The 16,054-nt window shown below is 38.7% G+C and overlaps 1 protein-coding gene across 1 annotated transcript in view; it reads right to left on the bottom strand.

Moving 5' to 3' along the window:
- KCNQ1 (potassium voltage-gated channel subfamily Q member 1) overlaps nucleotides 1-16,054 on the bottom strand; it is a 328,778-nt gene that overhangs the window by 89,563 nt on the left and 223,161 nt on the right. Inside the window, exons 13-15 of the mRNA XM_066552168.1 lie at nucleotides 12,139-12,233; nucleotides 11,427-11,473; nucleotides 10,552-10,613 (exon numbers count right to left, since the gene is read on the bottom strand). Of these exons, the coding sequence (XP_066408265.1) occupies nucleotides 10,552-10,613; nucleotides 11,427-11,473; nucleotides 12,139-12,233 (204 nt within the window). The remainder of the gene's footprint in view (nucleotides 1-10,551; nucleotides 10,614-11,426; nucleotides 11,474-12,138; nucleotides 12,234-16,054) is intronic.

Here is a 16,054-nt window from a genome sequence, read left to right on the forward strand (position 1 = left end):
TCTGATACCAAAATTCTGCTGAGAGATTATGGTGAAATCATTTTGGGACTGGCTGGTTGACCTCAAAGTTTGGCCAAAATTCCTTTCTGTAACAAGGAGCAAACACAGAGGAAGAGGATCTGTGATTATGGCTCAGGCAGCCTCTTTTGGAGAAGAAGCAAAAGCTTCCCCATACCATTTCCTTTCTAAGGTGTTCTGCTGTAAAACTCCTCTGGTTGAAGCTCTCTAGAAACTTGGGATAGAAGAAGCATAAAGGCTTCCTTTAGTACTTTGACAACTACAGCATGTACTCACAGACACTGGTGGCACAACTGGAAAGTTTCCAGACAACTTCAGCTATGATGAAGCAAGGACCCCATTTCCATTCAACCTGACATTTTGAATATTTTTTACTCTTAGCGTTTTTGTTTTGATTGCCTCATTTGGGAGGATTATCCTACATCATGGTCAAGTCAAGTCAGATGTCTCTGTTGCCAGCATTAAGTGGAGTGGCAAAACTGATGTTTACACATCTCTCTACCCTGGGACAGATAGGCTGTGACAACCAGAGACAAAGAACTGTCAAAAGAATCTGCCCCAAAAAGAGTGCAAGTGAACAGGAGGAAAATCATAAATGAGTGGTGGCTGCATCATGAAGTGATAAAGCAGAAAAAGGACAGCCCAGGCAGGGCAAAGAGCCAAAGTACACTGGGACTGGCAGACATGTACAAACATAGACAGAGATGTAGATGTAACTCCTATTGTCAACATATATTTTTATAGGGATAATTTTAGAATACTTAACAAGGCTGTACACATTTTCAGTTTGGAAACACAATCTATTTGTTCACTCTTTTTCTATGACTGGACAAAGGGCAGTATTTATTGAGTGAAGTGTCTGACAAAGCCTTTAGTGCTGTTAATCACACCAGCTTCCTTGATATATTAAGGCTATTAGGACTTAACTAGATAAAGATGCACATGTTACTAAGTGAATCACCTTCTATCTGTCTAATGGAAACCAAGTGTTGATTTAAGTGGAGTCATCTGTTTAAAAAAGAAATTGAAATAAACCCAAGATTAACAGACGTCACAGAAGGGTCAATGGCGAGCAATGTAGGATCCAAGGCTTTTAAAATAGAAACTTATATGAATATTTTAATTCACTAGAATATTGTTCTCTGCTTGACTATGAAAATACAGCATTTAATATAATTTTGTTTAGCTTTCAAAACTACATGCATAATTATCTATATGTATGACAGTTTCTGTGTCATTTAAGCATGTTCAGTCCTCTCCACCCCTAGGTTCCTGGGCTACAAAATGATGTTAGTAGATTAATTTCTAGATGATTTAAAATGCACTGTCTAAAATAGTCCCAGTACATTTATATTGGCTGGGTTGGTGTGGTTTATGTGTTTATATATGCTGTTCTCAAGTACTGGATGGTTTTAGTATTAATGGGATATGATTATGTTGAACCCTGCACTGGCCAATATAACTATTCAAAACCAGAGGGGCGTTTAAACACAACAACAAAAAGGAATGCTGATTTGTGGTTAAGTCCCAGACGAGGCTTAAGTTGAATTCCTGGCTGTGCCACAGATGCCACTGTGATACCTCAGGCAAGTCACTTCCTGCACCTTAGCTGTAAAGGAGGGAAACAATATTTTTCTTTCTCCCTTCCCTTCTCTATTTTGTGTGCTTAACCTGTCAGAGCAGGAGCTTTCATGTCATGATGGAAATAACAAAGCTGCCACAGAGGTCCATCCAAAGGGAGGCAGCTGATCAGAATTTTACACCCATGGCATATCAGGTAAATCACACTGTGCCAGCTGGGGCTGCTGGATGGAACTACTAAGTGGAGCATCACTTAGTTTGGGACAGAAAGAGAGCCTTTGACATGGGTTCACAGCCCTGTGCTAACTGCTGAAACAGTGGGATACTTAAAAAAACATGTAAATTGTTGTTGTAATCAACAACAGTGGGTAGGACACAAGAACAGAGATGGATTTGAGGAAACTCTATTTGTCCTCTTGGTTGCCTGAGCTCCAGGAGTGGTAGGTATATTTGGAACCATGTGCTCATATTCTCCTTTCCACGACTGCCTATTTTTCTTATCTTCCCTCTGACTCCCCTAGCCCTAAGTAGGAGTCAGACAGCAAAGGCTTCTTCTCCTATTTCTCTTCCGGGACCAGTTTTGGTTTGCAATTTTTAGCTGAGGGTGGGGAGGGGTGGGGGGAACAGAAGGAGCAGATAGGGTGTCAGAAGGTATGGACATTGTGTAAGAAAGGGAGTATACCTCCCTTTTCTCTGAATCTTTTCCAAGAGCTGAATAGATTCCAGCCTTGAAAAGACTGCAGCCTGAATAGAGTCCTTTCAGCTCCATCCACTTTCCCTCCCTGATACTCAACTGCAAATGAAAATAAAGTATTTTAATTCCAGCAAGATGACTCCAAAACCAGATCTTTGACAAGGAACAATTTCAACTTTGATGCATCTAATTTCAGTACAGGTCCATCCTATTGTATCAATTTGCCATTTATGGTGGACTGTGTTTTGGTCACTCATCTGCAACACACATACCAAACCAGGAAAAGCAGAGATGATCTTATGGTCATTTTTTACCCTTTAACCTATATGATAGACAAATAAAAATTGTCTGTGTAGCATGCTGTGCACATGTGTTGTTCACTTAAATGCCTTTTTCTCTAATCAGCTCTACAGGGTAGTCCATACAACTGTTCCACATTCTCCCTTGGCATATGCACCATGCATTTCCATTCCACATCAAATGTAAACACTCTCTGCACAAGAATGATGGAGGCTGTGTTTCAAATCTTGCTTGGGTTTATCTTTGAATGCCAGACAAAACAGGCTTTATGTGGTCTGATAAAAGATCAAGTCATCCCCATTTGCAGACCTTACATCCACTTGCATACCTACTCAAATATAAACACTACCAGCAGATTCCCAAACCAGCAACTAATCTGAAGATTGTTTAAAAGATTATTAACTGGCAAGGCATTATTTAATTCTTCCAATTTCCCCCCTCCCCAAATTCCTAGATTTACAGGATATATTGCATGTTAGTCAAAATTCCTCTGGGATTTCCACTCTTAATAAGCAAGCAGGCATCTGGGGGATCATAAGTGCACAGCTACTGCCAGTGTTAAGAATTTTTTATATATGTGTGTGTATATATATATATGTATGTATGTATGTGTATGTATATATATGTGTGTGTATGTATGTATATGCAACTCTTTGAATTTGTAAAGGTTTACACTCTGTCCTCTCCATTATGCTTCCCAACTGCTGTCTGCATCCAAAAGTGCTAGAAATTTGCAGTAAAATCTATCAAAACTAACTAAAACAGGAATTGTTCTCTTTAGGAGTATTTTTTTTCTTTTTTACTCTTCATAAAATCTGTAGAGGAGTATCACAGACGAATCATGCAAATGAGTCACCAGAGCTTAATTAGTCATTGCTTTTGAGTACTAGCATAGCCTCTGTGTGCTAGCCTGAACTACCTTCAGCCAGTCTTGAGAATAAAGATCATGTTTTGTATCACCTAATTTCATTTTTCAGTGCCGAGGAAGTGTACACTCTCATTTCCAGCAAATAAGCTGATAAGGTGCAGTTCTCTCTGTAGCTATGATATATATCTGTAGCTATTTATGCTCAATACTAGATTTCTTCTTTTTTATATAATCAGATTTACTCTGATCCAAGAGCTGATGCTTTAGAAACAGATCACAAAACACAAGTGCTTGTAACACTGCTCTGCAGACCAGGTAACTATACCTAAGCTACTACACCCAGAAACTCTCCTACAGGTTATAGAAAGTACTTAACATAGTTTATACTAAACCATTTCAAAATTTATGCAAAAAATTGACTGGTTTGAATTTGTGCAGTGATAGGATCTAATGATCTTCAAGGAGATAAAATTGGTGCTAACAAGTGAAGGCCACTCCAAAGACCTTGAGGTCCTTACGCTATGGCTCTGCCAGCCCTCCCAGGAACAGGGTGCTGCTTACACAGCCTTTGTAAACAGATCAGATCCAAGACACAGCACAGCAATGTTCCATGAGGCTGTGTGGGGGACCAAATCCAGCAGCAAACAGCTGTGTATAAAAAGCTAGGATAAAAAGGGTGTCTTGAACAAACTTCTTTGCCCCAGTCTTGTTTCTAGTGCAAAGCTTGTAGTGGGGTCTTAAAAATAAAAGCATAAGAAAATACATATGCATAAAATCATAGTTTTCCTCTTTTTTTTTTTTTTACCAACTCATCCCTGACTACTGTTTAAAGTACTTGCTAAACTGGAGTTTACATACAGACATCCTGTTTAATAATCCTCAAGTGAGTCTTTCTCCATGGCTTTGCCTAATCTTTCTCTCAGTTTGTTTCTATTCTAGCTACTGAAGCTTCTGGCAGCAGTGAACCCAGCAAGCAATTTTTTTTTGTTTAATTTTTTACCATGTAAAAATTTTATTTTTTTACCACGCCTGATAATTTTATTTTACTGTAGCTGGCAAGATGGGAAGTACAGGACACTGGACACAGAAATCTGTAGTTTTCCATTGTTTACCTACTGAAATATTATCAGATTGGTAAGAGAAAATCTATTAAAACTGTAAGGCTGCCTAATGACCCGGGCTGTTGAAGGATGTGCTTAGTTGTAGTCCAATTTATAGAAAATGGGCATCCTCATCACAAAGTTCAGCACGGAAATTGCTTCCGTATGCTTGTACTTCAGCATCTGGAAAAAGACTAAGGATTAAATTAATAGGGATACTTAATCTTCCATATGCCTCAATATTCCTCCACATCCCCCAGGTTATTACTTCTGCATTATTGCAAGAACTACATACAAGATGAATAACTGCCTGGTGGTGTTCGTTTTGATTTTTATTGATTTCAGGTATCTTTTAAAACTCCCAGCCAAACCCACAGCTTTTAGTTCCATTTCTCAGTATTGGGAAGGCAAACACAGCTATTGCAGAAGCTGACGATATTTAATACCTGAAATGCCTAGTGCATGCTCAGCCTGTAAAGTGCTGAATATTTCCATGCCAGACACTTTCTGAAGCCATCCCTCCAAGTGATGGTTTTAACCTTGCTTTCCAGCACTGGCCAGAAAGTTGGGTTGTTTGTCAGTCTTTTGCCATCAATATCTATTCAATTAAATTCAATTAAATTCATTACTATCCAATTAAAAAGAAAAAAAAAAAAGCCAAAATTTGCAACAAGGGCAACATCAGTCAAGGCTATTCTTATGTTTGCACTAATTGCTCTGCTACTCAAGGAAGCATTGTAACTGTTCCCAGGCCACAGAATGACATTAAAACACAGGAAAAACCCACCAAGGTTTGATCCTCTGTTAGATAATGCAGTTGTTTCACATGAAACTGAAAAACTGGCTGCACATGAAGAATTATTTTAGGTGAAGAAGCTGTCAACATGAAACTTGGTATTTTTGAACTCAGGGTGATGTAGATAGTATACTACTTTCTAAGTAAGAGGTTAAACTATCTAATATGTGCTCATTGAGTTGTAAGAATGGAGCTTTAAATAATGAGACATAAATAAGTACAGATCTATATTTTCATTTATGACAGAAATGCTGTCATAAAAGTAACATATCCATGATGCTGAGCAAAACTATGTCACAACAACCAAAAGAAGTAATCTCAAAGGTATACAACTCTAATAAAGCCTAATGCTTCTGCCTAACCATGATGAGGGAAAACTAAAATGTTGGCTGCTCAGGTCAAAGGAATGACCTATCACCTTTAAATGGTCTCTGCAGCATGTCCTAAACTTTTCTGCATTGAATGGGCTGAGAGCTCATCATTAGAAATGGCATTATTAGAATCTGCCTTATGATACACTAAAAAAGTGGATTTATTCACATTACAGTAAGATTCCTCTGCAATGTATAACTCAAGTTCACACATTTTCAAGCAAATCAACAAATTAAATAAATCAGATATGAAACCTTTTGCAATGGGGAACTGTTAGTTGATTAGAAAGCAGGAGTGGAAAAGAGCAAAAATGAAGTCAGAAAACTAGACCTAGACTTGTCAATGGTCATTCAGTTCCTTGGAGCTGCCTTCAACATGGTCCCAGTCAAGCTGGTTTCTAACACATGTATGTATAAAATCAATACTCCACTGAAACAATTACAGAAAACTATTTAGCTAGAAAAAAATGTCATACCATGTACATAAATGCTGTAAGATACAGTATTCATCACTTTTTGCAAGCCACCTCAAACAAGCCTTTGCACTTATTTCTCTTTAAAAGTTACATAGTCAGCACTCACTGCAAAAAAGGTATCAAATATTTATTATATCCTTACAATTTTACTGGCCTCTATATGTTTAGCAATCACAGACATGGTAGATGGAAGACAGGAAACCAAATCAACATAACCAGAACTGAAAAGGCCTATGAGAAGTACACTGCCTTCCACCTCTGGCTTCCAAGATCAGTTCAGATTTCCACTAGTCAACTCAACAAGCACAGCAGCACATATTTTAAGGTCGATGTTTTCATGTGATAGATGTGTTTTTAATTGATTTTAAAAGTGGTGCTATCTGCTTTCCAAGTAAATCTGAGAAAATGCAATGATGTCTATGTTGCTCTTTGGGTTAGTACTGATTAGAATATAAGGGTTCACCTTCTCAGCTAGAAGCATGCAAAATGTGTAAAAGCTTGGAATAAATATTGTCTTACAGAACTGTTTGAGTCACATTAAAAGGTGTTACATGTCTCACTACCACATATATCCTGTACAAATAGAAATCTCCATTTAAATCTCTACAACACAAAGTTTTGCAACAGATAACATAACTCCTAATGTTTCATGCAACTGAAAAAGACTATTACAAGATTTTAATTATGACCTTGGCAATCCTGGTACTAATACTGTACTTACTGTCAGACACAGGAACAATTCTGAGTATATAAGAAGGGATGCCCAGAAAACTGCCTTGGATTGCTAGAAACATTCTTGAAAGGCAAACTTTAAAGGGTTCAAGTCATTGCAGAAGATTCAGTTCTATTTTCAAAACAAATTAACAGAAAGAGAGGATAATTCTACTGCTCAGAATGGTTTTAAATTTTTTTTGTAAATCTGGGTTGTGTTATTCTACTCTGGGAGGTCCACAGGCAGGACCTACAGACATCTGGGGCAGTCTGGTTTGCAAGGACAACAGGAAGGGTCCAGGGACTGGCCACTTTTAGCCTTCACTGCATATTCTAGATGATTTTGTGCAGTGCCCATATTTGAGACTGAATTTCCTTAGGGCAGCCGAGGCAGCAAGCCTGGCTGATCACCTGAGAAGTGCAAACTGCGCCTGTTATAGCTAAATTAATGGCTGGCAAAAGGCTGAAAAAGAAAAGATTAATGTGAAAATTAAAAGCTAGCATTGCAGTCATTTATAGCCAAGCTAAAATTAGTGCAGTGAAAGGAAAATAGGAGCTGCAGGACACAGAATTTCCCAAGTGTGCTGTGGGCTTGCTCCTGGCTGGAGCTGCTGGGCACACCCAGAATTAAGTCCCTGGCAGGCAGCGCTTGCGGCATGAGGATGAAGAGTGCTGTGTGAGGAGGAAGGGCACTGTGCACACACAGCTGGGCCCATCTGGAAAAACTGTTTTTGATTTTGAGCTTGGTAGCAAGCCAGCTGTGGCCAGGTTCCTTGAGGGTAGGCTGAATAGTCACTCACAGATGTTTCAAGGATGAAAAGAGAGGGCTGGTCACCGCAAATAAATTGATTTGCTGCTGTAATCCTGCTCAACCACATTCCCTGAGGTATCTGCACGCACGCTCTTGGACAACTGGCACTTGGCAGGGCACAGTGTGAGCCCCTCGGGGTGCTGCACTCCTGCTGGTACATTCCCACTGGGCAGCCCCCTGCACCCAGCACAGCAGGACACCTTTAGGAGAGCACAGCACTCGCCAACCTCAGCTTTGTAAGCAACAGAGAGCAATGGCAAAAACAAAATATGCCATGATTATGTGCTGGATTTCTTTTCACAAAGGCCTACCAGGCCGTGCAGTCTCTAGTCACATTCACCAAACCACCTTTTCAGGGTCTTGCCAAAATTACAGCATTCAGCAGGAAGGAATCTGCAGGAAGGTTCTTGCAAGTGTGATTCATCCCTTTGGCTTTTGTACAAAACAACCTTTAGGTTCAGGATCACAAGCTGTGTATATCACAAGGTCAAAGTTTCAGTGCACAAGAAACTCTATGCCTTAAATGAGCATACTCCTAAATTTACAGCAGAAAACACAACATTTTGATGATGTCAATACTTGAAAATTCAGGCTTTTGCCATAAAGGATCATAATTCCTGTCAATACACTGCTGTTTAAGCTTTTTATTTTAAAATGTCCCTTTTAGGTGCCATCCCCTATGTACTGTTGGCTGTACATAGCCCACCTCTGATTTACAGGAGATTCTTTAAATGCCTAAGAGGTATTTAGATGCTGACACTAGCCTGCAGCACTGAAAATATCTCCTGAAGTCCAAGACTGAAAAATAATTCACAAACCAAATGGGATGAAACTGTTTAAAATATTTTGTCACCTTAAAAACCACCTGATACCCTTAATTGAGTGTTCAGCTCAGGAAGGATTTAGCTTTATGCTGAAAGCATACCAAGCACCATGTACTTTATGGGAAAGAGAGGGCCAATCTCTGAGAGTAAAAATACCAAAAAATTAGCTTTGGCCACCATCTGCAGCTGCAGCAAAAATGTGATTCTAGCATTGCCAGTGTGTTTTTATGTTAACCACTGTTTGCTGAGTCCAACTGAAATTCTCTATTTTTAGCCTTTCAGCTACTTTCAGATAAAATTCCTGCAGATAGGACTAGCTGTATAGGGCAGATAACATACAACTCTGAAACCACAGATGACCTCATGCAACTGCAAAGAAAGAAGGGTCTGTTACTTAAAACAAGGCTAAAATTTAACCCAGCTATACTAAAATTATACAGGGAGTGTTTTACAGTCCCATTACAAGACATAAAAACCCAGTCACCATAAATTCACGGTGTACTTATTTGTAAGGATGTAAAAAAGAGTAATTAATAACCCCCAAACAGCTTATCTCTGAGCCAGTACAACACCAAGGCTTTCCCAGGCTCGCTGGAGATTTTACAAATAGCACTGAGAAGCTGCTTTAGCTGCCATTTGAGAAATATTTGTCCACACTGAAAAGTCATTGCTCTTTGTCACAAGACACAAGACATTTCTTAGTGTTCCACACTTTTAGTTGACATTATGGAGAGAAAATAAATAAATGTAATCCAAACTTTCTGGAAAGGGCTTCCATGTGTAAGAACACATATTAACCACAGATGTGAGGGAGCACTGCACAGTGATTCTTTTTTGTGCTAAATACACTCTACTTTCCTCTCTTCTACTTCAACTCTTCCCCTGTATCCCCCCCCATATACCAAAAGAAAACAGTTTCCTTTAAAACACTATTATTTCCAGGAGAGTGAAGTGCAGTTCTGAGTACTGTCATTCAAGTTTATTAAAGTAATTTAGGAAAAGTGTGTAAGGAACAGGCATGTCACAAGAGAATCAATGCAGATCAGAACAGGGTGCTGGTTTGTAGTCCTTGGGTTGTATTGCTCACACCTCTTTTAGTTTGCAGAATATTTGCTGATATTTCTTCAGAACAAAACCTTCATGAGGTTGCCACATACTTCCAGTAGTGGAAGAAACACTCTGAAAGTTTTTTCCCTCGGGAAAAAGTTTCAGTCTTAATAACTAAAGAACAGAGATACCAAGGTCAGATACATGAGTGAAATAACTCTAAAGTAAAGAAATGCTTTCACTACCTCACCAAATCACTCTAATAGATCAGTAAAAGACTAAAACTATTCTTCCTAACTCTTCCTTTCCTAAATACCAGCACAGGAAAACCTGTATTTTCTAACAATGACACAACCTCTACCATGACAATGAACCTCTACCTGTCATCCATTTTCTCAAGCACAGCCAGCATTGAAATAAAGGCTTACAACGCACTTAACTGTTGCAATTATAGAACAAGTCTGATTTTTTTGGATTCATGTCACTTGGAAGGAGAAACTCCACTTATCATAAAGAATGAAAACCAGGATGGAACAAGGTTTGCTATTTCCCTCTCTAAGGAATTGTAGGTGGACTTATGTAAACAACGGAGCAAAGATCAAAGGCAAATCTTGGGGACCATAATATACTGAGTTATTAAAGGAACAGAGCCTTTTATCTATTGTGGAGGAAGGAAGTAAAGCACTGAGACGTATGTAATATATGCAATTAAAAATAAAATACCCAAGCAAGTCCCAAAAGCGACTGAAATCAATTAAATTCAGGTTTTTTCCTTATTCTGTTAAAGTGATGAGAACCAAAAATGCAATCTGTGACAAAAATTAGACTCCATCACCTGGAAAAGCCAGGCATTCAACTCTATTTTAAGTTGAATTTTCCTTCACATCCTATGAAACAAGCACTGTTCGATCACAAACCATGTCCTCATTCACTGCCAGTTCAACTGAGCCTTACCTTGTCCTCCACTCTGTTCAGCCTGGCACCAACCGTGTTATTTCCTCGATCTTTGCTTTTCTCTGTGGAACAAGAAACACTTTCAAATTAATATATGGTGGTATAACAAAATAGCAGTAAACCACAACAGGGTGTGTTTAACTAGCCCACCAACACCGTGTAACTGAACACCCTTACCAGGCCGATAGATCCATTCCTTAAAAGTTGTTTTCTGTTTCTTTTTATAGCATTGGCCCACGCCAGGGCTTTTAATAGCCCTGAGTTTAAGGCATTTTTAATCTTAGTTTTATGCTTTAACCATAGAGAGCAAAAATGTTACCAATTCAGTTAATGTTTTAATTGCCACTTAAAAACAATCTGCCACTATGCAAAGCACTCTGCAGCCAAGTTGAATAACACATTTGGTAACTTTTATCTTTTTACCCCCCACTAAAAACTATAGAGAAGGATGAGTTTGAAAATGACATAAACAGGGAGTTTTCATCAGCCAGACTTGTCACAAACAAATGTAGTCCTTTATGCTCCATTTCCAGTGTCTTTTCAAAGCGCTCAAAGATCTATGTGAATATTACAAATTTCACAGGAACTCTGTAATCTTAGCACACCAATTTATTGAATATATGGTAAGTCTCAGAAAGACTAGAGCCAATATTTTGAAGACTTCAGTGAAAGCATGTGCTTTAAGAATCTAAATAAGAACCCTAATTTAAAAGTGTTGATGACTAAATATAATTGCCAATGCTTAATCTTCAGAGAACAACCAGTTGGCACAGTTTAGAAATTTGGCAATAAAATGAAAATTACTTGAGCAACTATTTTCCATTAATTATATGTTCATCAGATTAATTTTAGACACATTCTTTGTATTGACTTACCTGAGACGGAGATAAAAAGAGATGGCTTTCCTATGGACTGGTCCAACCTATAAAACAAAAAGAAACCTTTTTGATTTTTATCAGTCTGAACCAGCATCTTCACTCTCTCTCTAGCTGGAGCAGGGAGGTCTCTTCACAAACAACCGAAGTGAAGTTCAAATAATTTTGGTTTGTCCTGTGAGTGAAGCAGTGGCTTTATGCTAAGAGTAGCTTGAAATGAAAAATTTAGTAGCATAATGGGATTTGAATTAGATTGCTCTACAGCTTCTTGAACCACTGTGAAGTTTTACCATGCCCATTTTCCATGTGCTCAGCATTGATTTGTCTTTTCCTTGTTCTTCTTCAGCTTTCTTTTTGCATCTGTCATCTCTTAGTTGGTTCTTAGGGGCAATTCTATGAGAGCAGGTGACAGTATTGCACTCTCCAGGTGTAGAACAGCCCCTGTGATATAGGGATTGAAGTCTATAGTCACAGCTAGCAGGGACTGAGGTAATACATCTAAGTCCCAATCATCAGATTTTTAAGCTTTTTGCCTTTTCCTCCCTGTGTGAAAAGAAAACTGTACGCAAATGCCATTTTATATTCCCTAATTGCGCACAATCCTGCCAATATGGCACCTTTAACCCTGGCATTTTTTTAAACATGGGCCCCTAATTTACAAACATCCTCCTGCTGCCGTTCATGGGTACCAAGAGGGGCTTCATTGACATACCTCCTCTGCAGCTCCTTGATTCGCACCATCAGGTTGAGGTGGCCCTGAGAGTACTGCTCAATAACATCTCGGACATCGTAGGGCTTTCTGGCTTGCTGTAAAAGAAGAGACAAAAAACATGCCCTTAAGTGACAAGAATGGACAAAAGGTCTGTGGCAATGTAGACGTTTTTGAAGAGTAAACAGTAAGTTCTTTTAGCACTGTGTAAACAAGTGAGTTATTTTGATTATTGCCATGATCACACATTTTTGGTGGAATAATTCTGGCAGTTCTCATTTCATCCACCTTTTTGTTACCACAGGTCTGTATGCCTTCCAAGAGATAATCCACCAAACTGGAGCTCAAAAGGACTTGGAGCTAAAAAGAGTTTATCTGGAACTTGGTTCAGAAGCCTGTGCACACTCTAGTTCCTTCTGGAAACAAGGTTCATACTCCTTGGCCACTGAAAAATATTGGGTCTTGAACATGCACAAACCCCTGTTCTCAGTCAGCAGCTGGGGTTCACAGTTCAGGTCTTACCAGGGGAAGTTAAAACACAGTCCTAGAGGAAGGTGCATGACTGATTTCCTCTTCCAGAAAGACTGGTTGAACTTTCAAAACTGCTGGGAAACACTGGTGCAAGAAAGGCCCCGTGTCTGTAACTTACACCTCATACATGGGAAAGACTTCATCTGACCTACCATTCATAAAACAACTTTTGTGTAGTAAAGAGGCAATAGTATCAAGATAAATGCAATAGTATTTACCTGCAAGACACCAAGACTGACTGGGAAGCAAGTTAATGAACATGTTCAAGGGTAGCAAAAAATTAAAGGTATCTTAATCCTACATCTAGAATCTAGAGTCCTATCAGTGCCAGAACTGGTGTTCCCAGCACAGGAAAGACGTGGACCTGTTAGAACAAGTCCAAAGGAGGCCACAAAGATAATCAGAGGGCTGAAGCACCTCTGCTATAGACAGGGTAAGAAAGTTGTGTTGTTCAACCTAAAGAAGAGAAGGCTACAGGGACACCTCATTGGAGCCTTTCAATATTTGAAGGGGGCTTTTAAAAAAGATGGGGACAGATTTTTACAAGGGCCTGTAGTGATAGGACAAGGGGGAAATGGCTTCAAGCTGAAAGAGGGCAGGTTTAGATTAGCTATTAGGAACAAATTCTTAAGTGTGAGGGTAGTGAGACAGTTAAATGGGTCACCCAGAGAAGTTTTGGATGCCCTATCTCTGGAAACATTCAAGGTCAGGTTGGGAGGGACCCTGAACAACCTGACTGCATGAAGATGTCCTTGCTCATGGCAGGGGGTTTGCACTAGATGACCTTTGAAGGTCCCTCCCAACCCAAACTTTTCTATGATTTCTGACTCATTTGTTATGCTGTTTATAGAAACTCTGCAGATAATTTTCAAGGTTTTGTAAAAACCTTGGTAACATTGAGTTACAACTTCTCTTCTCTTGCATTGTTTGAGAGCAAGGAAAAGAGTTTTCAGTGGTAGCTTCTAAGATACCAGAATTTGGATTCCATTTTGAAGTCTCAGAAGTATTTTGTCACCTGAACTTCAAAAGCCGATGTCTCTGCTCTGCTTTATCTGATTTCCCAAACTTCAGGATTTCCTCAACTCCATGCCATAAACACAGGTTTCTTTCCTAAGCCAAAGGAAAATGGGATACCATGCAAAACCAGGCTGTGGAGACTGTGGCACCTTCATGCAGTCCCCTGCATCTGCCTGGGAAGCAGCTCCACATTTCAGGAATGATCCTTTTAGTAACATCACTTTATCAAACAAAGTATATTTCAGTGTCACAGATTCCCCACGTCAACTGCAAGCCTTGAGTGAATGTGAGACCCTCTCTAGTGGGAGGCTAAGCAGGACTGGGAATTGCTTCAATCTAACCAAGGAGCACAGAAGAATTCCCAAGCATCCCAACTGCTTACACACACATAAATCATAACTAACATCCACAAAGAAAGAAATATGATTCTGCCATGGCATAAGCCTGTAAATCTTTCCATGGACTAGCACTGTGAACATGATAATATAATAAAAAAAAAATCTTGGATTCTTTTTGTACTATAAATAAGCAAAAGAGAAACCTGCAAGTTTGAAAACTGCAGGTTCAGAAAAGGTGTTCAGTAAGAATAAAGATGCAGAGCTTTCTCCTGCCATCCTCATACTCTGACACAGCAGTCTGACAGTAGTGTAAGTATTTCCCCACCTGTTTTTCATTTACAGGGCTGTTTCTCTCTCTTTAAAACAAGAATTGAAAACCTGGAGTAAATATATTTTAAGAATGAGGCTAAACTTCTGAGTAAGTCTGGGTATTTAAGTCAGTACTGATTTTTCTGTAAGTGCTTCATATTGAAAGCTGATCTTCTATAAGAAAATACTCTTGTTGTTGACCATATAAAAAAACTGCAGTAGGCAGCAGATTAGTATGGAATAGACAAAAGCAGAAGCCAGTCCCACAGCCTTCTTAATTGCTTCTCTTCCTTACATTTGCTCCTCTACTAATTAAGCAAAACTCATGGCAAAACTCTTTTTAAATGCCTTAGAATTTCCTCCATCATAAATGACAGTTTTTAAAAGGCACAAAATCCAATGCCAAATATTAAATGTGCACCACTGGCTGTGGCTGTTGTTCCCTAGTAACTGCATGGGCAGGAAGGCAGATCTGGGAAAGGGGAATCCAGGAAAGGGGAATTTCTGGGAAATGCAGCCAGGTAACATCAAATAAAATGGGCAAAACACCCTGTGAAGCACAGGACACTGAAATACACAGTTTAGTACAGTCCAGCATGGAGATTAGAAAAAATTACACACACAATTCATATGAGTCACACAGTATGATGAACTACAAGACTATAAATGTAAGATTTTCCAGGGAAATTGTAACAAATCAGGCAACAGTTACGTCATTGGTAGAACTGCAACCTGTATTTTTAATTTATGCTATGTATAGAATATTTGTCATGGTAAAAATCATTCCACAAGTTAAAAAGCTATTTTAGAAGGAAATTAATTTACTCAATTGGAAGAATTTACATGGAAAGAAAATTTAAGAAGTTTTCAAAATGAAAATGGGAAATCAGAACCCGTTCCTGGTCTCTGTATCTGACGGATATCATGGTTGCATCAATATACATTAGTTTTAAGACTTCTAGAAACATTCATGATTGGAAAATAAAGGTTATTTACTCATAAATCAAGCTAATGGGATAATTGAGTATGGAAATGATTTTTTTTCTGAAATTCATTTGTAACATTAGATTGTGTCAAAAACATCTGCTTTACAACTAATATATAAAATTAATTTTTGGTAGGTAGGGTGAACAAAGTCTAGAAAAGCATTCATTTCTAAGTCTGCTTTCCCTATAATCAATAAAATCCTTCCTTAACCATAAGTCATCAATCTTCACTGATGCGCGGGACTTGTGTTGAATGTGATCATTTGTATAGAATTTGAAACAGTCCTACAGACTTTACGAGAACATAAACACATCCATAAAAAAGGTATTAATTCTTTATAATACTACGCTGGGTTCATGGGTTATACATGGGCATCCTCCTAAGGACTATATTTAAACCTGGACTTTGAAATACAGCCTAATTTTCTCTCCTTCTTTTTTAAGAGGAAATGATACTTCACAAAGATTTGCTTTTCACGTCCTTTGAAAATCTTTGTATCCCTTTTTAGCTTTTCTTTATTGGTTTTATTTATTTATTTAGTTTTAAACAGGAAAGCTTTGCTTTCTAACGGGCTTTGGTCCTTCTGATGCCATCACCCCCTGTTATTAACTGAGTCCTTTAAAAAATATATCTAGTCAAATTTAGGCCTACAGGTGTGTCCTGCAAACAACTGGTATAGTTTAAGAACCATGCTGGGTTCATGCTGGGACCTATTTTGCAAAATTTTCCTCTTCCTC

Source organism: Molothrus aeneus, chromosome 6, assembly GCF_037042795.1.
Source record: "Molothrus aeneus isolate 106 chromosome 6, BPBGC_Maene_1.0, whole genome shotgun sequence".
NCBI lineage: Eukaryota > Metazoa > Chordata > Aves > Passeriformes > Icteridae > Molothrus > Molothrus aeneus.